This window comes from Diospyros lotus, chromosome 9 (genome assembly GCF_014633365.1).
Source record: "Diospyros lotus cultivar Yz01 chromosome 9, ASM1463336v1, whole genome shotgun sequence".
Classification (NCBI taxonomy): Eukaryota; Viridiplantae; Streptophyta; class Magnoliopsida; order Ericales; family Ebenaceae; genus Diospyros; species Diospyros lotus.
Genome location: NC_068346.1, coordinates 1,816,185 through 1,843,616, shown reverse-complemented (window position 1 = coordinate 1,843,616; position 27,432 = coordinate 1,816,185). Strand labels below are relative to the sequence as shown.

The 27,432-nt window shown below is 37.4% G+C and overlaps 1 protein-coding gene across 1 annotated transcript; it reads right to left on the bottom strand.

Annotated features, from left to right (window-relative positions):
- Positions 1–58: 58 nt before the first annotated feature.
- Positions 59–26,415, bottom strand: LOC127809929 (uncharacterized). Its single transcript, XM_052349108.1, has 8 exons — positions 25,856–26,415; positions 7,344–7,421; positions 6,012–6,079; positions 5,777–5,917; positions 1,665–1,706; positions 863–1,005; positions 494–598; positions 59–363 (listed from the first exon to the last, which is right to left on the bottom strand). The coding sequence occupies exons 2-8, from the start codon at positions 7,418–7,420 to the stop codon at positions 235–237; spliced, it is 705 nt and encodes a 234-aa protein (XP_052205068.1). The 5' UTR covers position 7,421; positions 25,856–26,415; the 3' UTR covers positions 59–234.
- Between the last annotated feature and the right edge of the window lie 1,017 nt (positions 26,416–27,432).

The following is a 27,432-nucleotide window of genomic DNA, read 5'->3' as shown; positions in this document are numbered from 1 at the left end:
TTGCATTTCTTCTTTGCAAAAAGTATTAAAACATAGCAAGGGCAGTTTTAGAAAGTAATTAAGAATACAAAATAATTTTTTAAGATTTATTATTTTAAAATTTTCTGTACCTTTAATCATTGATACAAATAAAAGATTAAATACATTACCTTCCCAAGATTGAGAAGAAGAAAAGGCAGAGACGTGTATGTAAATAAGCAAAGGCAAGAGAAGAAAAAGAAAAGAGAACGGTAGTCATGGAATAAATCTCCAAGCCTGATGCATGATTTCATCGTTTACGAAAGGGCGCAAGGACCACATCAGGTTGTAGCTCTCCAGTTCTCCTGAAGACGACTTGAGATTCAGTGAAGATATTATCTTTTCCTGCAACAAAGGCGATGGATGATTTTGCTCAGTTACTTCTTTCCAGACTCTTTGAGATCTCATTATACCAAAGGCAACACAGTAATAGATATATCCAGAGTTAGTGTATTATTGAATCGAAGCTCAGTACCTGCATATTGAAGTCCTGCTTCACCATGCTGTATATAACACCCATCGTGGTAGCATAATCAATAACTTCTGGTTTTTGAGGTTCACAAGAAGATGTCGCTTCATCCTAAGGAAGAAAGAACTACAATGTCACAATTCAAAAAGGAAACCAATATAGTAAAAAAAAGGTTCGAATATCTATCCTCTCGGGTTGTGCTCACAGTTGCCTAGGAAAAGAAAAATGTGAAATAGATAGAAGATATGCCAAAATCTTTTATTTATGGGAAATAAGTAAAATGGAAGCCCCGCAATGGTTCTGGCTATCAAATGAAATAAATAAACAGAAAGATGAACATAAACATGGAGCAAGGATATAAAGAGAGTGCACTACCTTATAAGAGTTAACTGGTTCTAAATCAAACTCATTTTTTATGGCCGCTTCCTGCAAAAAATGTGCTTTGCTATCATTTGTAGTTTGCATTACCCCCGTCATTTCCTTGACAAGGCCTTCGAGTTCATTCACGGTGCTCTTGGCTGCAAACAACATCAATTTTGAACACAACGTGATTGGAGAAAGTCCAGATGAATTAATTTTAAAAAATGGCGCAAGTTAAAATATACCAATATAACTAAGAAACAGCATTATAGACTTAAATAGAACATCCATCACAGATCACACCCTCCAATGCGAAATAAAGGGCAACCCTGATGCATGAGGCTTCCCTCTTTGCAGAAGTCGAGGGAATGTCATGTTACTTCTCTTACCATTTCTTTCCATTCTATTATGCACCATTCTGTTCTCTACCCCACACCTTTGGCCCTTCTTTCCCAAACAAAACATAAAGAGTTTCTTATCAAATTTTTCTTGGTCCTGCTTTACCTTTTTGGTACAGACTAGTTCCATTCCAGCCACTTTCCTCATGGCATGCTCTATTGGTCTTTAATAAAATTACAAACCTCATCTTCAATAAAAACCCCTCCGACCATATTATAAATAATCTCATTTTTAAAATTATTTTTTTATGGACACTCATCCATTGTAACATCTTCATCTCTATTACATTCATACTTTGCACATGTTGGTGCTCTACTATGCTACACACAATCATATAATTGACTTACACAATTTTTTATGTTAATCCCTTCAGATATATGGAACATCAAGAAATATTGAAAAAAATTCAGAGGTTTACCTTTAGTTAAGTGGTCAAGAAGTCCAAGTTGGCATGTATGTACTTCCATGCAAATCCAAACCCATAGAGGAAAAAAGGTCAATACGGTCCAGTAGCACCATCAGAAATTCAGGAACTGAATAATAATAATGATACCTAAATACAAATAGACAAAGCCAAAGCAATAACATAAAGGAAAATTGTAATGACCCGTTAGTGGGTCTAGGTGTTATGGGTATTTTAGTTTGCACATTAGAGTTGTTGCCTTTATTAATTAATTGTTAAGAATATTATATGAGTTGGTAATGGGGGTAAATTAATGAAAATAATATTTGGTGTGAAAAAGTCTCAAAGTTGTGGGCTAAATGGGTTTGGGCCTTATTTGAATTAGACCATTGATAAATAATTAAATCTTAAGTGTAAATGAATTGGGTTGAACCCAAATCTCAAGAAAAGTCCATTGGGCCTTAATTGGATTGGGCCATATATTTTGACTTGGGCTTGGGCTATATATTTTGACTTGGGCTTGGGCCATGGGCATAGAGAATGGTATCTTAATTAAAAAGAAAAAAAGATTAAGAGAATGGTAAAATGACCAAAATGGGTAAGAGATATGTGAATTGTGTGTATTAGTACGAGGGGCAAATTAGAAAAAATGAAAAGGGAGATGGATTGGAAAGAGTTGGGAGACAAGTTTTCCACATTTTTCCCTCCTTTTCTTTCTTCTTACTTTCTTGTTCCCTTCTTTTTCTCCCTCTCCCGATTGTCTCTTCTTCCTCCATTGTTCTTCTTCATTAGAGCTTCAAGTGGAGAATTTCCAATTTGAAGGGTGTCTTCATCTCTTTGGATTTAACAACCATCTAAGGCAAGTTCCCTTCCTTCTTGTTTCATACGCAAGATCTTCTTCTTCTTCTTCTCCTTATGATTGTGTAAGTTCTTCTTCTCTTGTTTATCTTTTAATGCAAGTTCTTCAACCTTGTTTCCATCTTAGAAGGCTTGTTTCCTTCATTTTTAAGTTGTTGCTCTTAAATTCTTATTCTCGGATTCACTGACCCTGTTATGTTCTTTGGTCTATAACTCCTTGTGTTTATATTCAAATTGAGATCCGTTTGTTGGGTTGTAAACTAGACATCTTAAGCTTCATTTTAGACACAAGAATCGAATTTTTTGACTAAGATTTGATCATGTTATAGCCTTGTAAATCCCTGCTAAGATCTGGAAATTTTACTGCTTTCGAGTAAACTGACCTTGTTGTACTCTTTAGGGTATAACTCTCTGTGGTTATATCCGATTCAAGATCCGTTTGTTTCTGTATAAACTAGACTTGATAATCTTCATTTGGTAAATTTTTTAGAATTTTTGGCTATGTTTTGAGCCTACAATATCCTTATAAATTCTTGCCCAGAATCTGGAAATTTTCTGCTCTGTTTTTGAATAATCTGTTCTTGCTTCGATTTTTGGGGTATAATGCTCTGTGGTTATATCCAAATTGTGATCCATTTATTTTTTCTATAAAATAGACTTCATGGGCTTCGATTCGGTATAAGATTTGAAATTTTTGGTTATGATTTGTACCCATAACAACCTTGTTGAATTCTATGTAGAATTCTGTAAATTACTGTTACAAATTCTGCTTTGTTTCGGTTTTTGTGGAATATCTCCTTGTGGTTATTTCCGATTTCAAATCCAGTTGATGTTCCAGAAACTAGACTCATTAGGATTTGATTTGGTATATCGTTTGTGGTATTTGACCAAATATTGAGCCCAGATTGGATTTTTGAAAATATGCTTGAAATCTGAAAATTTCTGAAATATGTTGTTATTCAACTCTTCCTATGTAGTCTATCATTCCTACGTTTAAAATTATGATTTTTGTATAGTTCTTCCATTGTTTTTTTGAATTATTCTTGATAACCCTCACTGTTGGATAAAAGGGTTTTATTTTCCTTATTTCGATAAATCTTGCAATATTAATTCGTTTTCTTGTTGAACATTGCAAGAATCTAAATAGGATTTTGTGTCACCCTACATTTCTTAAGGAATGACATTTATTCATTAGGGTCTAGTGTCATGCAAGATTTAGTGTTTCTTGCGATTATTATTGGGGTAAAAATAAACCGTAAATATTGGTTTGGGCATTTCTATAAGTATGAGTAAATAAATGTATTAAAATTTACCCTGTGATGCATGATTAAGCATGATTTGAGATTTTTCTTAATCATTGAGGATTGACATGAAATGGGGATATGCATATGTGATGCATGATTATACTGATTTGCGCACCTATTATTTTGCGCGACGGCTAAGTCCATGGATGAGAAAGGATATCCTATGAGCGCTTGACGCGGGTGAGGTGGCCATCAACCCAGAAGGCGTGGCTCAAATTGTTATCATTTGTTAATGTATTTTCATGATGCATATATATTCATGAATGGATATATATATATATATATATATAGGCCGTGAGAGCCTTGAGAATTATGCGGAAAAATTCCCTACTATTGGTGCATATGCATGAGCATGGGAACGAGTGCATAATATATGTAATAATCACGACATGGGAAATTAATGTAAACGGAGAACTTATGAGTCGCGTTATACTAATATCTTCTCATAGAGTTGTTTATTCTATCTTGATTATCCCTGCCTTTGATTCTATATCTCCATGCTTTATAAATACACTTGCTGAGCCTTGTGGCTCACCTTGTTTACTCTCATGTCATTCCAGGTACAAGTAGAGCAGTGGTTGAGGGCGAGCCCAGTGGGGCTAAAGCCCAGGGTTAGAAGTGTACAGAGACCTTCCAAATTAGATGGTCTATGTTAGCATTTGTGATGAGGGCAAGTGTGAGGAAATTTTATGTTGTAAAATTTGTTAGTGCCCTTGTATTTCATTTTGTTTAGACTATGGTCTAAGATGTTGTAAACCTTTATGTTAGTTTCCGCTGAGTTTATCTAAGGATAGTATTATGGTGTTGTATGTTATTGTTCTATATCACACTTGTGATGACCTCCTTTCGGATATCCTATGCTAGCGGGACTATCCGATAGTGGGCCACTACAAAAATTCTATTCACAGCCACATTATTGCTCTTCACAGCCACTCCCGCCAAAATTCACCCCACATCTTTTAAAAATCCTATTTTACCCTTCCTTTTACTCTCCTCCACAGCCACAGCGCAGCCACCATCTGCTCCATCTCTCTCATTGCACCCATCTCTCTCTCACACCCATCTCTCTCTCTCCCCCGAATACACACACACACAAACACACACACAGATATATACATATATACACACACACTCACACACACCTATACACACACACACACAAGAAAACGCATGGCAGCGGCCATGGAACCTGGTTCCAGTCGGGAACTCTTGGGTTCCCCGACTGCTGGCAGTCGGGAACCAGGTTCCTGTGGCCATGCGTTTTCTTGTGTGTGTGTGTTTGTGTCTATATATATATAGGTGTGTGTGAGTGTGTGTGTGTGTGTGTGTGTGTGTGTGTATGTTTGTGTATTCGGGGGAGAGAGAGAGAGATGGAGAGATGGTGTGAGAGAGAGATGGGTGCAATGAGAGAGATGGAGCATATGGTGGCTGTGCTGTGGCTGTGGAGGAGAGTAAAAGGAAGGGTAAAATAGGATTTTTGAAAGATGTTGGGTGAATTTTGGCGGGAGTGGCTGTGAAGAGCAATAATGTGGCTGTGAATAGAATTTCCCGTTAAAGGGACTTGCAACAAATATATACAGTATTGTTATACTGCATGCAGCATAAACATGCTGACAAAACAAACAGCCAACAAGAGGTCAAAGCAAATAGGACTGAAACATATTTTTGATAGCCAGGGAAGTCCATCAACATTGACCAAGTTGTTTTAATATGAGTCACTGTGATTGTCATAACATCAAAGCACTGGCAGTAACTAGATACAAAGATTTATAGAATGGAAAAGAAGTTAAAAATTTAACACTACTATTTGGAGGATAAGGGTTGTCTGTCTCATCTCTCCTTATGCACTCGAGTAAATATAGTTTAAACAGAGAAGAAAGAAATGGTCAGTTACTCAGAATGTTTAGATTCAATGCACCTCAAGTATCCTATCTAATTCCATGAAAGAACTATATATGCACTTACACTTGCTTATATTTTGTATTCTGTCATGAACACTTACACATCCAGCTTCAACATATACTGCAACCCTCCTGGTTTCATTAGCCGTAAAGATTCGCTCAATCAACTCTGATGTCTTGTTAATTGGAGGCCGTCGAAGAAACTCTGTCATGACAACATGGAACCCAACTTACTGAAGGAACAATAAACCTCATTCTACTACCTACAAAAAATGATCCACATTCTTGAAACTACTAACCTAGTCCTTGCTGAAACCCAGCAAGTGACTTACTTCCTGAAGAAACCAACTCCTCAAATTTTGCAACCCTATTACAAATGGATGTGCAAAAAGTTAAAAGTAGGATTGTTTCAGTTAAAAAGTGCCATACTATAATTCAAAATATGATCAACAAGAGGCTTCAGATTCAGAATGCACTATCAAACTAGAGAGACTCAGTTTCAACTACATGGTAAAGAGAAAATGAGATGTACTTCAACACCAAATTTGGGATGTACATGGATGATAAACTCCAATGGCATTCACAATCATATAACCATACAGCAATGCTACCATATCTTGCTCTGCTCTGCCTTCTCAAACAAATACTTGCAATGTTCTTCAAGTAACATTAAAAATTCAAACAAAAATAAAAATAATAAAAAACTATAGGATGATGCAGGCATTTTCATAATCCAAGTGGACAAGCCTATCTTAGAAAGAAATGCACTCCATAGCAGTTTGCAAGGGTTTATAGTTCTTTCCATTCCCTAACATTTCAAACAAGTAAAGCGAATGTACTTTAGTAGCCAATTGACCTTCCAACTTAGCACCAGACCTGATATTGCCAGCCCTCAGTATCTTGTAGTTAAGAAAAGGTGTCATAATGCAACCCATTCAGTGTTTCAAAGAATAGGTACGGTGGTGAATAATACTAATGTTAGTAATGGGTTAACATGTAGTATACTAGCTGACTATCAACATGATTTGTGTTCATTGATCCAGGCGGATTACTATAAAGTAACTAGTGGGCGATCAAAACTCAAACTACCATTTCATTTTGACCAAGGGTTAAAGGATAGATACTCAAAATGCAAGTATTCTAGCACGCCATTATCATGAAATTCAACAATCAGTAGATTTAAGCATTGAGCAATTATTAATTTCTATGGTTTGTACATCCAAAAACTGACATTGTGTCATTATTTCTTTCAAAGATTTATAGTCAATCAAGTTTTTGAACAAGCATTTGAAAGAAACCAGGTAGTCTGCTTGTAGATAATGCCATTATTTAATGCAAGCTTTCAAGTTAATAACATTTCAGAAGTTTAAGACCCACAAATCGATCTTAAATCCCCAAAAACCAAACTTTTATTTGATTTAACAACATATTAAGGAAATAAAAGAAAATTATGAAAAAAATTCACTTCTTGTAGGAATTGTGCAAAAAAGTTACAAAAACATATTTCAGGGAATATACTACTACAGTAGACATGTGGGATGCAGTAATTTTGCAAAACAAAACTGAATTATATTCTTCAACTTCCAAGATAATTAAAAAAAAAAAACAATTGGTAAAGGTCTAGGATCAACCTTGTCATAAAATCTGAAAAGATTTGAAAAATCTTTTTTTCAAATTCAGGTTTCAATTTGCGGTCCTGGCATTCCATCCTGCAGAATCAGCACAATAGAGGAGAATTAAAAAGAAAAGGTGCCAAAAAAAGAACAACAAGAATGACTCCGTGTGACCTCAACTGTGTTGGACATGGTCCTTTCATAGGTGATTGTACAATGCATGGCTAAGAAACACCCAATTGTTTAACTAAACTCCCCTGTTGCCCCACATGATCGAGGCTTGGTCATTCCTTGCAGACCCAATACATCAAATAGGCTATGAGCCTATCAGTTGTAAAGCCCAATATCTAAGAGCGTCTCTAATCCAACTGACTAATTATGGATTTGTGAAAGACCTCAGTGACCAAGTGAACATTACAGCGTGAACAAGAGTTAAAACCAAAAAGAGTTAGCATCAAAACAACCGTTCTCTAGTTTAAACATTATGTCGAACACTTGGCAGACATGTCGGGGTAAAATTACCCAAAACGAGATCAAACCAACCATCCACCTACCTGCAAAGATGATTTTCAATACATGCAACCAAAATTACAGGCTGCAATTAATGGGGGGCGGTTAAAGGTGCTGAAAAAGAATTCAGCTGTCAGAGACGGTGAAGATCCGCCACAACACCTTGACGTTGTTTCTCTTCTCTATGGCCTCTGTATGCCCGCTGAAAAGGGGAAGCGAGACCTTTTGTGTAATGGGCCAATTGCATCAACATAGCTCCCATGCCCTTGCCTGAAGGGTCAATCTCCAGTGTAAAGGGTAGTGAAAAGTTGGGTAATGCAAGAACTAGGGCAGATGTGTTAACTAAAGGATTACCTGCAGCCGTTAGTCACAAGTTGATCAGTAAGCTTGGAATGGATGACATCCATTCTCAATTTTGAGGGGGAGTGTCAACGGTTGAGAGGCTGATCTTGTCCTTATTCTCAAGCAAGATCAGATTATTTTGATTGGTTTCTGGATTATCTTTTCTTTCTAAATTAGTGTGTGTATCTTCTAGAAGCTGTAACTTTCTATATCTTGTTGTATCCTAAATTGTACAGGTTTCCAAAACTAAATTTGGAAACTGTCCTATTCTGTTTTAAGGAACTTCCTAAATTGATAGAAAGTCTTGTATATAATCCCATTAATCCCCTCAAAGGATGAATAAGATTGAAAGTATTTTTCTTCGGCGTCTTCCTTGACAATTATCTTAACCTGTGACTCAATTTTTCCAAAACCAAAGGCAAAGAAGCAATACTCTTAAAATCTGCTTTCCCAGAACCATTCTTGCCCTCAGCCTCCAGTTTGTTTCTTTGGTCCGAGTCCTCATCGGTTGCCTGTCCATGCTCATCAACTTCAGTATTAGCTTCCTTAGAGCCATTGTAAAATTGCTCTGGTCCAAATTGATCCATCAAAACTCCTTTAGCTACATGTGGTCCATCACAAACTTGCAACCTGCTCTTAAGATAACTTTTCAGCAGCAGCCCATGCTTTCTGTAAATGGCTTCTAGTGCCAATTCTTACAGTCTCGCCTTCTCGACTACTTATTCCACCGTGATAGGAAAAAATGTTTTCACACTAGGCCTCAGTGCATCGTTAAGACCATTAATGAATTTTGACACAAAGTAAGACTCAATCAAGTTCAGATGGGAATTGAGCATTAGCGCTTTCAATTCTTCAAATCTAGCTTTATAATCCATTATAAAGTCTTTTTGTGTTAGGTTATTGAATTCTTCGTTGCAACTCTCAGTTCCAATCCGATCCTTTACAAGTAGTTCATCCACTTCTTGCAAACCGAAGGTCCTATAACAAATTCCAACTCCTGATGGGATTTGTTCTACAGTGGATCTTGAATAAAGATCCGTTGGTATTCTAACTTGAAAGACATGCGACGTCAGATCCAATAAGTCGTCTATCCTTTGATTGAATTTAGTGAATTCCATCTCGAACCTGTACTCCACGTCCACGGACCAGTTCCTTTGAAAATTTGCCTCTGAAACAACCCCTTGATAATCGATTTGATTCTGCTTCGCCTGTGAAATTAACTTCACCGAAACCACCTCATAACATGAGCAACCTAAATTTACCAAAACCTGAATTCGATAAACCTAGTCTGCCTCTGTCACAATCGAAATTGTTGTAGCTTCCTTCCTGATAGCTTGCCTAAGTTCACTGGCTTTGTTCTGCTAGATCAGTGACGGAAATTAACAATTGACAGAAATTAATAGCCTGAGAATCGCTACACTCGCCGCCAATCAAGACTGACAATGGTTGTGACCCACACCCCAATCCCAACCGATTGTCTGAACCCCTGCAACTGTTCACTATCTACTTGTGATCAAGCGAATTCAAGATTGCCTAAGCCTACTTCCACACCGTGCCTTCATTACGCGCCAAAATCGAAGTGATTTAACGATTGCCCCAACTCGCCTTCTTGTCACCTAATCATCGTCCAATGGCCAGAAGACCACCAACTCTGATGAATTTTCCAGAATTCACTACTTCTTGAATTGCCTCCTATGACTCGTTTAGTTCCACACCCAATCGCCGATCAGCATCTTCACCCGTTGTGGATCGACAATCCACAATTCCAAGCCAATCGTTGTGGGTCACTACAATTCGCCGATTCGATCGCGATCACTATGATCTCGATCGCTCAAATTTGCCTCTAATCCATGACTTCTTACTCACTGCAATCTTAACCACTGGCCAAGGATTGATCGGCTATGTACACCTTCAATTTTGAGTTGAGAACTGGTTTCCTCTATCTTAATTACGTTCAATCGTTGATTCCTTTAGAATTGGGTCAAAAACGATCGCCTATCAAGCCGAGAATCACCGTCGGAATTTGTTTCCAATGACCGATTGCTCTATTTGGAATCTGGCTTTGATTCCTTCAAAATCAGTTCGGAACAACTATTGAAACTTTTGAACTCACAACTAAGAATTGCTAGCTCTGATGCAACTTGACATGATCCTAGGGTTTGCTTAGGGTTTGAATAGGAAATTTGGAGGAAATTGAGGGGCAATTAGACGGAAAGAAGGGAAAATACAGCAAGAATTGGGGAAGAATTACATAAATGACATAGAGAGAATAATCAGAGAAGTTGAGGGAAAAGATTCCATCTTTCATTTCTTCGATGCCATCTTCTTACAACTAACCCCTTTATTGGTGTTCCTAGCTATTCTTCAGTTATAGTAACTGAAAGCCCAACAACCAGGGCAACCACCAATGTCTCTAACTAATTCACAACAACAGAGCAACAGCCAAATGCTTCTAACCAACCCACAACAATAAGCAGCCCCAATTACACAATTACCCTTCCTGTATCCTAAGGTCGTGACAATGGATTCATGGAAATTCCTGCATGTTTGTACTCCATCCATTCTTTTCAGTCCACCCTTCTTCCACTAATTCCCCATCATTTATTTCCATACTCAATAACTGCTTGTTCCCACACTGGTGTCCATAATAATATCAGTCTCCACACTTGTAACATGAACCCAATTCTCTTCTTTGGTCATTTGATTTGGATGGGGGCTTTGGATTAAAGGCAAGTCTAGTGTTATTAAAGGCACAAGGCGCAAAAGAGTGTTGGAGCCTAAATCACAAGGCGTAAGGTGAGGTGCACGCCTGATGGAACTAGGCGTATGCTAACTTAAAAAAAAGAAAAATATATATTTTAGTTGAAGAATAAGGTATAAAATAGGTTCTAACTCCTAATAACATATTCACAAGCATGTTATCAAAGAAATTAAAAAATTCAACATATACTAATGAAAAGAACAATAAAAAATGCAATCTAAAAGTCTTTAAATCAATTTAAATTAAATCTTAAACAATGTATAGGTCTTAAATCTTAATCAAGATTAACTAATTATACATTTTAAATAATCTAAAAAACATCCTTGTCATCAAGATCAAACATTTCCATATTTTCATCATTAGAAGCATCATCTCTAAAATCTTCTTCCACATCATCTCCCTCTCCATCTTCATCTAGTTCAAATTCAATCGAAGCATTTAAAGTAGTAGCCCTTTTACTCATTGTCAAATTTGTAGTTGAAGCAATAAATTTAAACCTTAAACAATAAAAATTTAAATAAAGTAATAAACAATAAAATAAAAACCCTAAAGAAGAGTTAAAAAAGTCTAGGCGCGCCTAAACCCAAAGTGCCTTGGCCTAGCTACGCCTTGACGATCTGCGCCCGCTAGGAAGCATTCCAAGTGCCCAAGGGGCGCCTTCTGCCTAGGCTCTCCTTTAATAACACTAGGCAAGTCTAGTGTGTTTGTTTGGGAAGTAGGGGTTCTGATTTGAGGCCTTAATAGTTGATTTGGGTGGCTGAACAGGGTTTTTGGATGTGTAGGAATTTGTGGTGTAGGGATTTTGAGGCCTAAACAACACCCTTTGTCTTTTAAGCAGAGCATCAACTAAACTTTCTTGTAATAGAGCCTGATCATAGACTTGAATAAGGGTGGAAGGCTTAAACATTTTTACCATTGACTATATTTCTTCCCTCAAGCCACTCACGAAACTTGACACAAAATAGGGTTCACTCAACCCTAGGTTAAACCTTAGCATCAAGACCATAAGGTCCTCAAACTTCCCCCGATATATCTTCAAGCTACTCCATTGCCTTAACTTATTAAACTCCTCCACCACATCTTGCATACCTTCCTCCTAAATCTATTTTGGACCTCAGAAGCAAAATAGTTCCAATCCACCTTCTCTTTTCCCATTATTCACCCCAAAAATCAAGTTCCAGCATAGTCATGCATGTGTATACAAGCATAATGAACCTTTTTCTTCCTTGGGGTCTTAGAAATTAGAAATATCTTTTCACATTTGTGAAGCCATCCCCAAGCATTCTTTCCATAGAAATGGAGAAAAATCAATTTTAGGGTCTCAATGTCCATTATTGCTATGGATATTACTAGCACTAAATTCTTCAACATAAGAATGGTTGGGGATAGTAGTTTGGGAGATACCCAGAAAAGGCCACTGAGGACTGCTATCGAAGTGGATTTTTGGGTAGCCGCCACCTCCTTGCCTTGTTTCGACCTTTCGAGGGGCAGGCAACAGTGGCCCTTTCTCCTGATTGGAGGTGGAGCCTTTGATCTTAGGTCCCTTCTCTTTATCGTTCAGATTCACAGCTTGGAGAACAATACTAAGATTTGCTCAATCTTCTACTTAGTCTAGTCTTGCTTCAAACAATACTAAGATTCACTTGCACTTCCGAATCATTTTTCCCACCCTTCACGCACACCATCTTGCCATGAAGAAGGAAAAATGCCAATTTGCCCAACAAGAAGTCCAATACCTCAGCCACATAATTTGTAGTGAGGGAGTGAAGGTTGACCCCCAGAAAATTCGAGCAATTGAGGAATGGCCCATGCCGAATTCAATAAAGGCACTTCATGGGTTTTTGGGACTAACTAATTATTATAGCAATTCATTGCAGAATATGGAAAGATAGTTGCTCCATTAACATCCATGCATCGGAAGAATTCTTTTTCTTGGACCACGGAATCAGAGGAGTCATTTAGCAACCTTAAAAGAGCCCTAACTAATGCCCCCGTTTTGGCCCTTCCTGAATTTAGCTCTTACCATTTGTCATCAAATGTGACACATCCAAGCAAGGTGTAGGGGCAGTCTTGATGCAACAGCAACGCCCAATGGCATTCTTCAGCACTGCCCTACAAGGGAAGCAATTGCTCTTGTCCACAAATGAAAAAGAATTAATGGCCCTGGTTCTTGATGTCCGAAAATGGAGACCATATTGTCATGAACTAGGGTTCATAACGGCTGAAATTGGCAATCGGAAGGATCCGATTGAATTGAGGTCAAGAACATAATGTATAGAGGGAAAATTGAAGAAGAATAGGGAAGAAATTAGAGAGAATTAAGGGAGAATAGAAGAGAGAAATGAGAGGGAGATTTGAGAGAATTGTAGAGAGAGAATCATATTTTCTTTCATTCATTCAAGCATAATCATCTCCTCTTACAATGGACCTTTTTATAGGCATAGGTAACTCCTTAACTAATTTCTAACTGCACCCATGTGCTCCTAACAAACAACCAAATATCTCCTAAGAAACTAATATAATCATATTACAATATTACCCCTTTTATTATATCCCTATCACAATATTACCCTTCTAATCCTCCTAAGGACATGACACATATTTGTTGGGGTGCCACTTCATTGTTCGCACCGACCAAAGAAGCCTCAAATATTTAAGGGAGAAGCGTACCGTGACAGAAGCACAACAACGTTGGTTGATGAAGCTTATAGGGTATGATTTCACCATCAAATACAAGAAAGGTAACAGTAACTGGGTTGCCGATGCTTTATCTCGACAAGGCTCCTGCTACCCCATTAACAGTCCCTTGCCGAATAGGCTAACCTCCATCAAAGAAGAGAACTAACATCATCTAGAGCTGCAAGCACTACATACCAAACTCGCCAGGAGTGGGCTCGACAAACCATGGGAAAACAAAGACAATGTTATGTTCTATAAGAGTAAGATTTATTTGCCTAACAATTCTGACTCAATTCCTATCATTCTCCAAGAAATCCATAGTATGGGACATGAAGGCTTCTACAAAACAATGCAGAGACTGCACGCCATTTTCTACTGGAAAAGAATGGTTGCAATGCTTAAAGAGTTAATTCAGAAGTGTGATATTTGCCAACAGCACAAAACTGACCATCAAACCCCTGCTGGGTTGCTCCAACCACTATCAATACCAAATCAAGTGTGGACGAATATATCCATGGATTTCATTGGGGGGCTGCCCCCTTTGCAAGGAAAATCGGTATTGTTTGTGGTAGTGGACCGACTTACTAAGTACGCCCACTTCATTCCTTTAACCCACCTATACACAGCCCCAAAGGTAGCACAATCTTTCTTTGAGCGTGTCTTTAAACTCCATGGAATGCCCAGATCCATAGTTTGCGACCGTGACCCAGTATGTGTGAGCACTTTTTGAAGGGAGTTATTTAATCTACAAGGCACCAATTTCAATTTTAGTTGTTCTTATCATCCCCAAACTAATGGCCAAACCGAAGCAATCAATAGGACTGTTGAGATGTACTTGCATTGCTTCACCAGCTCCAAACCGAAAGAATGGACGAAGTGGGTTCCTTGGGTAGAATACTGCTACAATACAAGTATTCATTCCTCCACTAAGTAGACACCTTTCGAAGTAGTCTACAGCCAAGCACCCCCAACGCTACTAACATATGTGCTGAGCACAACCCGCGTTAACACCGTACAACATAGCCTCCTTCATTGTGACCAAATTCTAAGGGAGCTGAGAGATCAGTTACACCAAGCCCAGGCACGCATGAAGAATTACTATGACAAAGGACACATGGACTACGAATTTGCAGTAGGTGACTAGGTTTATCTTCGCCTAATAAGGTTAGGACACAACTGATCTTGACTTTCATGAAGGCAACTTCATTAGGGTCATTGCAGTCCATGACAGTAGAGATATCTATGGATTTGGTATCTGTGGCCAGTGTTCTAAAACGCGGCCTAGAAGGCCGCCTAAGCGCCGCCCAGGCGTTAGGCGGACCTTTGTCGCCCCGAATACATGCAAATCGGCATCCTAGGCATCGGGCCCGATTAATCGAGTCTAGGCGGTGTCTAGGCGGCCCAGGCGGGGCCTAGGCTGCCAAGGTGGTGTTTAGGCGGCCCAGGCGGCCAAAATACAAAACAATACCTTGGCACCGTTTATATATATATAAAAATATATTATTTATTATTTATATATATATAAATCTTTCTGTCAACCAGTACATCTAATCTGTTTATATAAGTTTCATTTGTCTTTAACTTTGATTTATCTAAAACTAACATGAAATTACATCAAAAATTAAAAAAAACCAAAAAAAAAACAATAGTCCGCCTAGGCGTTAGGCCCCAGTCTGGCGCCCAACTAGCGCCTAGCGCGTTTTAGAACACTATCTGTGAGGATATTCTCATAGAAATCATAGGAGGGAAAGTAAGGTGAAACCTAATAAGTGAAGGGATTAATAATGGTTCTTGCTAATTTAGTGGGAGAGTTAAGGTAGGAATCTTATAGTAATTGGGCTTCTAATGGAATAATGGGTACCATGATGGGTTTTTGGTGATAAGGAGACTTTTGAAAGGGGGTAGATTTTGGTTGAGGAGATGAGGTTGAAGACGGTGATGGCATGGCCGTGGGCAGATACGATGGTGCTTTTGGTTTCAATGGTGAGGAAGGGAGTAATGGTGGATATTCAAAAGGAAGGTTGTCTAATGGAGTAAACTTGTTGGCTTTTTTAACTGATGACGATGATGCTTGAACTGATGGTGGTGCTGATGGTTTTTACCTGTATCATTTTTCTTGGAAGGAGGAGTACTCATTGTTGTTTTCTCCTGTTTAGGCTAATAAGAATGACCATAAATCAGATTTTCCATGAGACTAGGAAGATGCTGATCTGATGATTCGACCATGCAAACTCTGATAGCAATGTTGTTTACAATGTCTACATGTAGGGGAATATTGCTTGGGCAGAATTCTCTTATGATTTTTATTCTTCTTTTCTTCATCCAATCATAGATTAATGGAGTAATAGTGTAGTAAATTTCTTTGTACAGATAACATGGATTAGTGGATGGTCCATATTGCACAAGAAATTCATAATGGGCCAACTGTTGGGTCACCCATTTTATAGCGTTCCCATAGGGATCTTGCGACCACCATTTTACGGGTTTTTGGGCTTTTTGGCAAAGGCTCCAGCCATAATAATGGATTTGATGAGTCTTTACCATAAGTCATTTGTTGTGGACTACCCAGACCTTTACCCTGGGCCTGATCAGGTTGTAAAGCCGAAGTGGGCTTCATATCTAATATGCTAGCATGGGTTGTAAAGCTGATATAGGCTTGTTTGATGAAAACCTTTTGAATTAAGGAAAAGCTGATATACCCAGACCTTTCCTGTTGAAATGTTTTGATTGAAAAACAGTTTTAAGGAAAAACTTTTGATTTAAATAGTTTTGAATTAAGTAAGTAGGAAATAAATGTTTTGTCCCAGTAAAATAATTTACATGGCAAGTACCAGACTGATAAGAAATAGTATGATGATGCTGGTTATAATGCTGCACTAGGATACCTCCATATCCTAATTCTGATGCAGATGGATGATGCAAATGAGGAATTTGATAAAAACTAATGTCATTTTTCAAAAGATTGATCTGATGAGTTTTGTAAATTGATATGTTTTTGAGAAGGTTGATATCCCTAGTCATGACAGGATATGCAAAAGTGAAGAGAATGGGTTTATTGAGGAATGTAGTTTCTACACCTGATTTGGTAACTCATAGGATACAAGAGTTGGAGGAAAGGGGTTCTTAATATGATAGGAGTGATTAGGTTTTTGACTAAGGAGGAGGTGGAGAAACACACTCCTTTGTTGCAGACATGTGCAACTGGGATCTTATATCTGATATTGAGCTGATGATTATTTGCTGCTGTTAAAGTTTCTTTGTTTTTTTAAAAATATTTTGTGGGTACTAATCCTTCCTAGATACAGTTCATGTCTGCTTCGAAATCTAATACGGCTATCCTTTCTAATTTGTAAGATTGCATTCTGATAGTGATATTGATATACCACCTCTGATATGAGATTCTGTTGATAACATTTAAGAACAAGGAATGATCCTGTTCCTGGTTATCATCTGATGGTTCTAATGTACTGATTGGGGATTTGGTTTTGGAATGAAGTTTTCTAATTTTTCTTTTAGATTTGTTACTAGTACCTGTTGGTCTAACTGGTGTAGATGTGTCCTGATATCCTGATTTTCTCTATCAATCTGTTCCTCAAGATCTGCTATTTCTTTTTTGAGAGTACTAATCTCATACCTGATTTCTTGATGACTGATTGTTTGTGGACTTTGTGATTTTTGAACAGATTCTAATATTTCTTGAATCCTGAATCCTAAACCCTAAACCCTAAAAATGAACACATTGCCAAGTATTAAAAGAAAAATACGTTTATTAATCAAAATATGTCCGACATTTATAAGAGATGCAGCCAATTCACAACTCTTATGATTGGCTCCCAAGTTACAACTCTATCAATGTATGTTCTCCTTTCTTTCCCCCTCCCCTTTCTTTGCCCTGCTTCTCTCTTCCCTCAATGCCATGTTTTGCGGCTTTCTGGCGGACCCATCCGACCAGTTATCCTTCCTCCATTGGAGCAACCTAGTAACGTGAAATTTGACAGTTTGCTCCTACTTCAAATTTCATCTTGGAATGGGGTTGTCTTCGATGATGAAAGTTCTTGGAATTGACGGTTTCCCTCCCCCGGGGCAGTTTTGTGGTTCTTTGGTGGTTTCCAGCTAGCCAGTTTCTTTCTTCCGTCAAGGCTTCCGGCCTAATGCCGTGGAATTTGACAATTTGCTCCTACTTCAAATTTCATCGCGGAATGGGGGTTGTTTTGGAGAAGGGTGGTTGCTGGCTTCGCTTGTTCCCCATTGGACTTCTCTACTGTTCTCTCTGGCCTTCCCACTATGGGTCAGTTGTTACTATTTTCCATGGTACATTATTTTCAGTCTTATGTATGTTTTCAGCCTCGCCTGTTTGGGGCTTACTTAGATGTAGTTTGTCACTCCTTGTTCTTATGTAGCTTGTAGTTGTTTGTTGTTTTGTTATGAGTGGGGTATGCCCCAACTTTTGTTATTGACGCTTTGGCACTTATTCTTTATTCAATGAATTTCTTATTTACTAAAAAAAAACCCTAAGCTTGAAGCCGTAAAAAAACCCCAAACCATTAAACGCTTAAACCCAAAACCCTAACCCCCTAAAAACCCCAACCCCTAAAACCCTCAAACTCAACCCCTATAACCCTCAACCCAAAACCCTATATACATATATATATACAAACAATACATAATATGATACTCGTGCGACACCGTAATGCCTCACCCAATAGCAATGTTGAATCATACCATCAATGTTCCATGGCTAAGATATGTCAAGGTTCACAGTACCATGATCTTCTTTTGCTGTGAACATCAGAGAATCTACTAGTCTGTCCCCCTAAGATGCAAGTGATACCCTATTTATGCATATCACAAAATCTATCTGCCATCATACCTGGTGCCTAAAATGCACAACTTTTCAACAATTTGTATAATCCAAGAATAAGAAACATTTAGTGTATCATATCATAATCACAATGCGTATGTCTCTCCCAGTAGGATGAACATGTTTCGTGCATTTAGAACAATTTGCATATTATTCAAGAAATCACATGTAAAGATCTTGTATAAGTTATGCATGAAACAGTATATATATGAAAGAACATAAGTTAAACATAACATAGCCTTTCTACTCGCCTGGAAAGGAGTAACTCAAGTCTGAGCCTGGGAGGAGGTTGAGTAAAATCCTGGAAATCTAGCCCTACAACAAACAGAATAAGGGGCTACCACAACTGGGTCAAACCCAGCCCAACAAGTTGGGTTGGCCCATACACCAACTGGGCCTCGCCAACTTGGGACAACCCCAAAAAAATAGCCTAAACCAACCATAACAGCCTCCACCAGCAGCCGCAGGCGATGACCGCAGCCGACTGGCGATTTCCATGATCAAAGCCTACCAATTGAAACACCAAGCCAAGGGCCTTAATATATCCAAAAAAGGGGCATATCCGGCTGGATTTTCAAAAATCTAATTTTTAATTTTTGTCCACAATTGAAAATGCGCTGCTAGTCGCCGCCGGCCAGTTTTTCCGGCGACCCGAGGCAACCACTCGACACCCTTAACCCCATCGACCAACATACCCAAAAATCAGCAAGATCTGACGACCGGATCTTCGTAGATCTAAGTTTTAATTTCTGGCCAAACAACCAAATCGCACGCATAAATGTATATATCATGGATCTATACTGAAACAATTGCCAATGAAACTAAAAGACTTACCTACTTCTAGATCGAGGCCACTTTCACGATGAAAATGCGGTCGGATTGAAGATCGGACGGTTGGATTTTGCAAAATCTATGATAGAGAGAAAGAGAGCAGAAGTGGTGAGGGAGCCCTTCCGTTCCCCCCCCCCCCCCCCCCCTCCCTATAATCCCATTTATTGATATTTAATTATTTAAAATTTATTTTTTATTTTTAAAAATATATAATTATTAATTTTATTTCATGATAGTTTTTTGTTTGAATTCATGTTCTATTTATTTTATTATTTCATTTGAATGAGAAGAACCCCCAACTCTCCAAGTTTGCAAATTATTTTTTAATGTTAGGTAATGAATAATAATGAATTATTAGGACAAAGAGACTCCCTCACTCTTCAACTCTATGAATTATTTTTCAATGTTAAATAATAAATAGTTATATGTTATTTAGACAAGTAGGCACCCTACCTCCCAAAGTTCATGAATTATTTTTAATATTAAGCAATGAATAGTAAGGTATAAATTAGTAATTAACATAAACAACAACAACATATCCAGCCGTTATCCCACTATGTGGGGTTGGCTACATGAATTCTAGACTTCTATGTGGGTTACATCCCAACAGATAGTTTGTCTAGAATTCATATTTGGATCCATAATGAAATAAAAAAAGTAAGAAATGACGTTATTTTATAATAATAATTTAATAAAAAGATTCTTTGAACAACAAAAATTCCATTTTGAGAGTTCGCACTAATCTAAACATTAAAGAAAAAAACAAAAAGCAAATCTAAGATTTTTTAATTTGCAAGACTTGGCTATGGACTCTCCATATTTTTTTATTATTCAATTTTTATATTTTCAAATCTTTTCGTTTTGTTTATATTATCAATTGAAAGGGATTTACTTTCTAAATTTGAATACAAAAATTTATTTAGTGATTTTACATCTCAAAAAGTAAAGAAAATAAATGTTAAATATTTATTTACATTATTAAGGGACCACCAAAATAACTTTTATCTAGGATCATAAATATTCTTAAAACAGTCCTGATGTATATTTATATATACATACGTATTTGTAAGCACATATATGTATGTAGTCTTCATACATACACATATATAAGCATATATGAACTTATGTACATATAAGTACTTACATATATACATACATATTTAGATATACATACTTATGCAAAGATATTTATACATATGTATATACATATATTTATATATGTAACACCTCACTTTCTCGAGCGTATTATAAATTAGGACAATTATGGGATAATAATTTTTTTTCTATTTAAATTTACGACTAAACCAAATAATTATTCATATCCATCCCAAAATTTCCATACGTACATCTCGAAAGAGAATGATCATAAACATCAAATGCAGAAACTAAGAATTGAACCTAATATTACAATCACCATAGTTCAAATAATATATCATTGTCTTTCAAAATGTTCAGAATGTTAAGTAGCAGAAACTTAAATACATCAATTTCAATATCTTAATCATAGATCATCGTGCACTTGTTAAATGCCATCACATGCATTTTCTGTATCTGCTTCTGCTACAACAACATCTGGAACGTTTGAATATTCCAGGGGCAAAACTCAGGTTAAATAATGAATCATCTAAGTAAGGAAACAATAAACATATTTCGTGCATGGATGCAAAATGTCATTTTTTATTTCATTTCGGTTTGAGCCGACCATACTTTAATGCTATTCCACATTTTTATAACCTCATTATCAAGCCAAGATGTATGGGTGCACCATTGGAAGAACAGCAGTCCCGGCCTGTACTCTCAAACCCTTATGTGAATGCATGATCAATAATATCATCATGTACATATGCATATTTCATCATCAATACATGTAAATGCAATCTATATGACATATTCACATCAAGACATGACAACATGATAAACCATATACTTAAAATCAAGTTTTCTGGGAAAAATCACTTACCTTTAACTTAAGATTCAAACCATCTAGTATACCGCCTCGATTTGCGTGTTAAGTCTTGAAAGTCACACAATCACTCAATTTGAGCCACAAAAACGCCCTATTCATCATATTCGTTCAAATAAATATTAAACCCTATTTTTCTTCAATTTTTTTTTCTAATTTCCACAATTCTTTTTTCCTCAAAAATTGTAAAATAAATATTTCCTTCAGCGTTTTCCAGAAAATTTCCCACAATGATTCTTAAAATAAAATCCTCGATTTTTTTTGGAAATTTTTACATTTTTTTTTCCAATTTTTCTTCTATTGTCTTCATTTTTCTTTTTTTTTATTTTTTTTCTATTTTTCTTACCTCCCACACCCAACCACGTGCCCCGCAGCCACTTGCCTAGCGTGTGTGCCTTATGCACCATCTCTGGTTCGTCTTCCCCGAAGAACTACCCACCACTACCACCTGGTTCCACCTCCGATGATCGATCTGACTCCACCACGCTGAAGTCTCTTTGAATAGATCCTAGGGGCACCCTCCGATGGCCGAACCACCTGTCGGAAAAGGCCGAATCAACCGATTTTCAGACCGCATTCGCCGCCCGCTCGATTTTCTGGCCAACGTCCAAAACCCCTTCAAATTGACACGAAACTTCACCAAATTTTTCAAAATCACTCTACCACTCACAAGGATTAAAAGCCTCTTATCCTTGTTGCTCAATTTGTCCTTTAACATGCCCAATTTTGAGCCTCAACTTTGAAGAAAAATCAGCCATTTAGATCTCTTTTTATACTCAAAATCAAGCCTCTAACCGACCATCCCTATGGAATCCAAAGCCACTAAAGTCTTTACTTTCCTTAGATCAGTCCAAAAGCCACCAAAAATGGCCCCAAAACTCGATTTACAGTGGCCAACTTTTGGTAGAAAAATCTATCCGTTTTGCTCCCTTTTGTCGGACATGGATCGATCCAGGCCAAGCCTTGAGGTCCCTTAGCCCTTTTCCTCGAGTTTCCTGTGGCCGAAAGCGGTGATGGAATTGGTGGCCGGAAGCTTGGTCAGCCATGGCTGCCCAACTTTTTCTGAAATTACACTTTCACCCCCTAACTTTTGAAATGTATTTTGGCCCTTTCCATAAGGCCCCTGAGTTTTTCAAAACTTCTTTTGAAACCCTCACGATCTAAACCTCTCATTTGACCCCTCGAAGTTTAGGGAATAATGTCGTTTCGACCTCTCTCGAAAATTTTCAAAAATTATACTTTGGCCCGAAGTTATGCTTTGATTGCAAAATCCCCTTGTTTCATCCCGAGGCCACTTAAGGGTTGTTCCTTATGTAATATTTGACTTCTACGAATTTTCCGTTGTCTTTTCGGAAGCCTCTTACTACAATTCAGTTTTTCAGTCTGATCTGAAACTGTACCAAAAATCGTTTCAAATCTGATTTCTTTCAGTATCATAAATCATATCTCGAGATGCTCGTCAATACCGTATTCTTTTCATTAGACATCTCGGTTCCAGGGCACTCCCTCCAGTCAATTCGGCTGAGCAAAGTTGACAATATGTCTCCTAAATCTTTAAATACGACTATTCTAACGTTATGAAATAACGAAATACCGTATTCTTTTCATTAGACATCTCGGTTCGAGGGCACTCCCTCCAGTCAATTCGGCTAAGCAAAGTTGACAATATGTCTCCTAAATCTTTAAATACGACTATTCTAACGTTATGAAATAACGAAATATGTTAAATATATTATTCATTTCAAATATGGGGTCTTACAATATATATAGATATGTATACATATGCATATATATATATATATATGTGCACATATATTTTAAAATTTGTATTTATGATGCATACTTACATATATATATCTGTAAGTATGTATACATAGTTATACATCTATGTGTACCAATATACATGTACATACATAGGTATATACAAATTTTAATGAACATGTATACATATATATACATAAATAAATATATGTATATAGATGTAATATTTATATATATATGTAGATATATGTAAGCACATATTTGTAACTATGCTTCATACAAACATATATATAAGTATATATGCACTCGAGTACATAAAAGTATGTATCTATACACATATACATACATACTTATAATTATATCGATATATATTAACAATTTATATGTATATGTAGACCTATATATATATTTACATACATAGAGGGAGACATTTTTAAAAAATTATAAGGAATAATTAAGGAGAATGAGATTCCACTTGAAACATTGACCTATTGAAAGTCTCCTTGAAACTAATATACTTTTTTTCTCTCTCTTTTTGTCAGAAATAAAAAATTAGTTCACAAGGAGAACAAAAGGAAACTATCTCCCCCTAACTTGTAGAATACATAAGCATCATAAAAATTTAGGAAGAATAACATAAGGCATAAGCATAAAAGCATACTCAAAAGTATGATGCATTGCAAACATATCAAGACAGGAATTATAGAGTGCACAGAAAATATACCATAGCAAAAGAAAAATTAGTTTTGTGCTACCTATCATAGGTGCACCACATAATCAGGTAATCATTTACTAGAAAAATAGTTTAAACATATCACTAGGTACAGTTGGTTATCTTAAACACTATAGATGTGATCATCCTATTCCTGTTCTTTTTGTCTATGTTTGTGTCCTTTTTTTGCTTTCTTATATTGTTCTTTTTCTTTTTCTTCTTCTATTCTCACTTGTCCTTGTGCTCCTCGTCCTCTTGCTTCTTTTTCTCTTCTAGTTCCTTCTTTTTCTTATGTCCTCTCTTTTTGTCTTCTTTCCTCTCCTTGTTCCTCTGTTGGCATGTCTTCTTCTTCTTCTACAGCTATTCTGATAGATCTTTTGGTAGTTGTCTTAAATCTCCTCATTCCATGTAGAATTGATTTTACTTCAGTCAGTTCTCTTTCTACATTACTTAGTCATTCTATTATGGTTTCCTGGTTGGTAAGTAGGGTAGTGATTAACTGGATCAAAAAGTCATTCAATGACATTTTTGTCATACCAAGAGTAGGGCTAGGATTTGGAGGATTTTGGGGATGTGAGGTAGAGGCTTGAGTTAGAGAAGGAGAAGAAGGTTGTGAAGGACCAGTTTCTCGTCATGGAGGGATATTTCCTTCTAGATGTGTCGAGTGCTCTTTCTTAGTAGGCATCTACCAAATATCATTTTCACGAGTGATCCCTATTCTTTTTAAGGTTGGGAGAGAGTAAGTGTCATAACGAGAGAGAGAGAGAAAGAGAGAGAGAGAGTCAGATGTGTCAGTTAGAGGACCATGGGTGTTTTGGAGAATAAGTGTGAGAAGCATTCCAAATGAAAATTTGCACTTCTCTTTAACAATTACAGAATTATACATTCGGGAGAAGAGGAACAAGGGAAGATTGAATTTGATGTTTTGAAGGGCACACCACATCATGTCTAAATCTAAGAATGTGACAAAATGAAAGGACCCAGTTCGAACATTGATTGAGGTGGCAATAAAGTTGAAGAACTATGTGTTCTAGGTTAAGAAAATCATGAGAAGCTGGATGGTTATCGGTTGAAAATGACTCATTTTTCCCAATCAGGTTAAACCATATTTCATCATGGTTGAATTCAAGGTCATCTATGTCTGTCTTACAATTGTCTAGGTCTAGTAGGGCTATGAATTACTCATATGTCATGGTGTATTTTTTTCCACCAAATCTAAATTTGATACTATCTAGATCATATTATTCCTTTTTATTTTTTAACAGAGATTTGGGAAGACTGGAATAAAATTTTGCTAGGGCCTCAGAATAGACAAGAAGGTTTGTGGTGGACAGTTTAAACCAACCCATATTGTTTATCCATGTTTTTAGGTTTGCTCCAAATTTTATTTTCGTAAAGTTGTCCCAGTTTATATTTCTACCAAGTACATATTGTCTAGCAACGGCACTTGAATACAGGCTCTTGTGATGGTCATTCCAAAAGTGAGTTGATTGAGAATGAGAGGGTGGTCTGTTGCTAGGGTTAGGTGCAGACACTAAAGGATTTCTGACTCTAGGTTTCTTCATGCAGAATCCTTAGAAGTAGAGGTGACGACTTCTTTTTGCTTTGATGACATTTCAGAGGGTTTGGTCCCGATTTTAAGAGTACTACATGCAGGGGCGGATCTAGGAATTTAGGTTTGGGGGGCTGAAATTTAAAAGGTTAATGTAATAAAAATTTTATGTAACCAAAAAGTCACTACAATAATTTTTCATTAAACTTGTGCTTAACGAGATTTTGAAACAAAAAATTCACCTACAACAGAGTCTACATCTATTATTGTCGATTCAAATATTCAATAACAATAACAGATTCGCAATAACAAATTCCAGGCTTCCAGCCACACCAATTCCTAAGTTCCTAGCTAAATGCAGTAGTAAAAGAGGCAAGCAGACACAACAAATCAAGCATAAACAACAAAATCACTTAAAACTTGCTGAAAAAAGGCAGCGATTTCAACAACAAATCAAGCATAAACAAGTAAAAAAAAATATGGGCGAAAAATAGAAAAACTATCGAGATTTAGCTGTCAATCGAGAGAATCAAAGAACTGAAAGAAGAGAAAACATACCTGGGCTCGAATGAAGCAAATCTGGATGTTTGGGGGGCGGGGGGGTAAAACGAAGACCTGAATGGCTGAATCAGAGGCAGGGGCCAGGGTAGCGAGCAAGAGGGCGAGGCCGACTGGCCGAGCGAGAGCAAGAGAGACTGAGAGAGGCAGTCAGGCAGAGAGCGAGGGCGAGGGCGAGGGCGAGCGAGAGCGAGAGCAAGAGAAAGGCAGCGAGAGCCGGAGGGCGAGCGAGAGCAAGAGAGGCAGAGAGCGAGGGCGAGAGGCAGCGAGGGCGAGCGAGAGCGAGAGCAAGAGAAAGGCAGCGAGAGCCGGAGGGCGAGCGAGAGCAAGGTAGGCAGAGAGCGAGGGCGAGAGGCAGCGAGGGCGAGCGAGAGCAAGAGGGGCCGAGCTCGAGCGAGAGAAAGAGAGAGCCAGCGAGGGCGAGCGAGAGCAAGGGAGAGGCAGAGAGCGAGGGCAAGCGCGAGGGGACGAGCAAGAGAAGAGGAGGCAGAGAGCGAGAGGCAACGAGGGTGAGCCGTGAGCGAGAGGGAGGTCGAGAGAGGAAAGAGAAGAGAAGGATGGGCTGGAGTGACTTTGGGCTGGCCTAATATTAAGTAATCAAAAAAATTACTCTATAAATTTAATTTTTGTTGCAAGTTATTTTGGGCTTTTGCAGAGGACAACTTACATATAGATCCGCTCCTGACTAAATGAAAGAATATTTTCAGTGAAATGATGAGATGAAGAGGAAAACAGACCAAAATGAAAAGATTTCATATAAAAACCGAAAGGAAATGAGAAATTAATCTAGAGTTATCTGGAGATGAGATGCAAAGAGCTACAGCTTGAAATATACGTGAATTGAATGATTTTAGTCGATCAGGTCTCTATTTATAGTAGCATATTTTTTACGCTTAAAATTTCTTAAGAAATTTGAAAATAGTTGACTAACCTAGATTTATAATCTAATATTTTTCTCTTCTTACTCAACTAAGTTTCTTTGTTTAAAGGAAACAGTTATTGGCTATCCTTACTAAGGGTTTTAAAACATCTATTGAAACATTTTCCTTGATCCCAAGTAGGCCATCTAGTATCACAACATTCTACTTATCAAAGTAGACCCTCTAGCAATCTTGCTAGGCAATGTATAATAATTTTTATAATAAAAAATGATATGATAAATGAATCTCTTAGTTATAATTGTCTCTCAAAATTAAACACAGAGGGTTGAACAATTGAAACAAAATAATTTACAAAGCCTTTTGAGAGAAAATTAAAAAACACTTGAGCACTTGAATGAGATTGTAAAATTTGAAGCTTGCAATAATCTCTCTTACCCTCCAAATGCACCATCATATTGGTATTTAAAGGTGTTACCTACCCTTTGAATTTAGTTATCGTTAATGGAGCCATTGATCGTCATAAATGATCTGCAAAATTAGTCGTTAAAAACATCTATAAGGAAGACGGTCGATAGGGCTAAGAGATGGTCGACCAATTACAACAAACCCTAAGAAAATAGTCAACAAGCATGGCAAAAACAATCGAATGGGTTGAAGTCAGTTGATTGGATTTCATGCATTAGTGGTTGATGACTT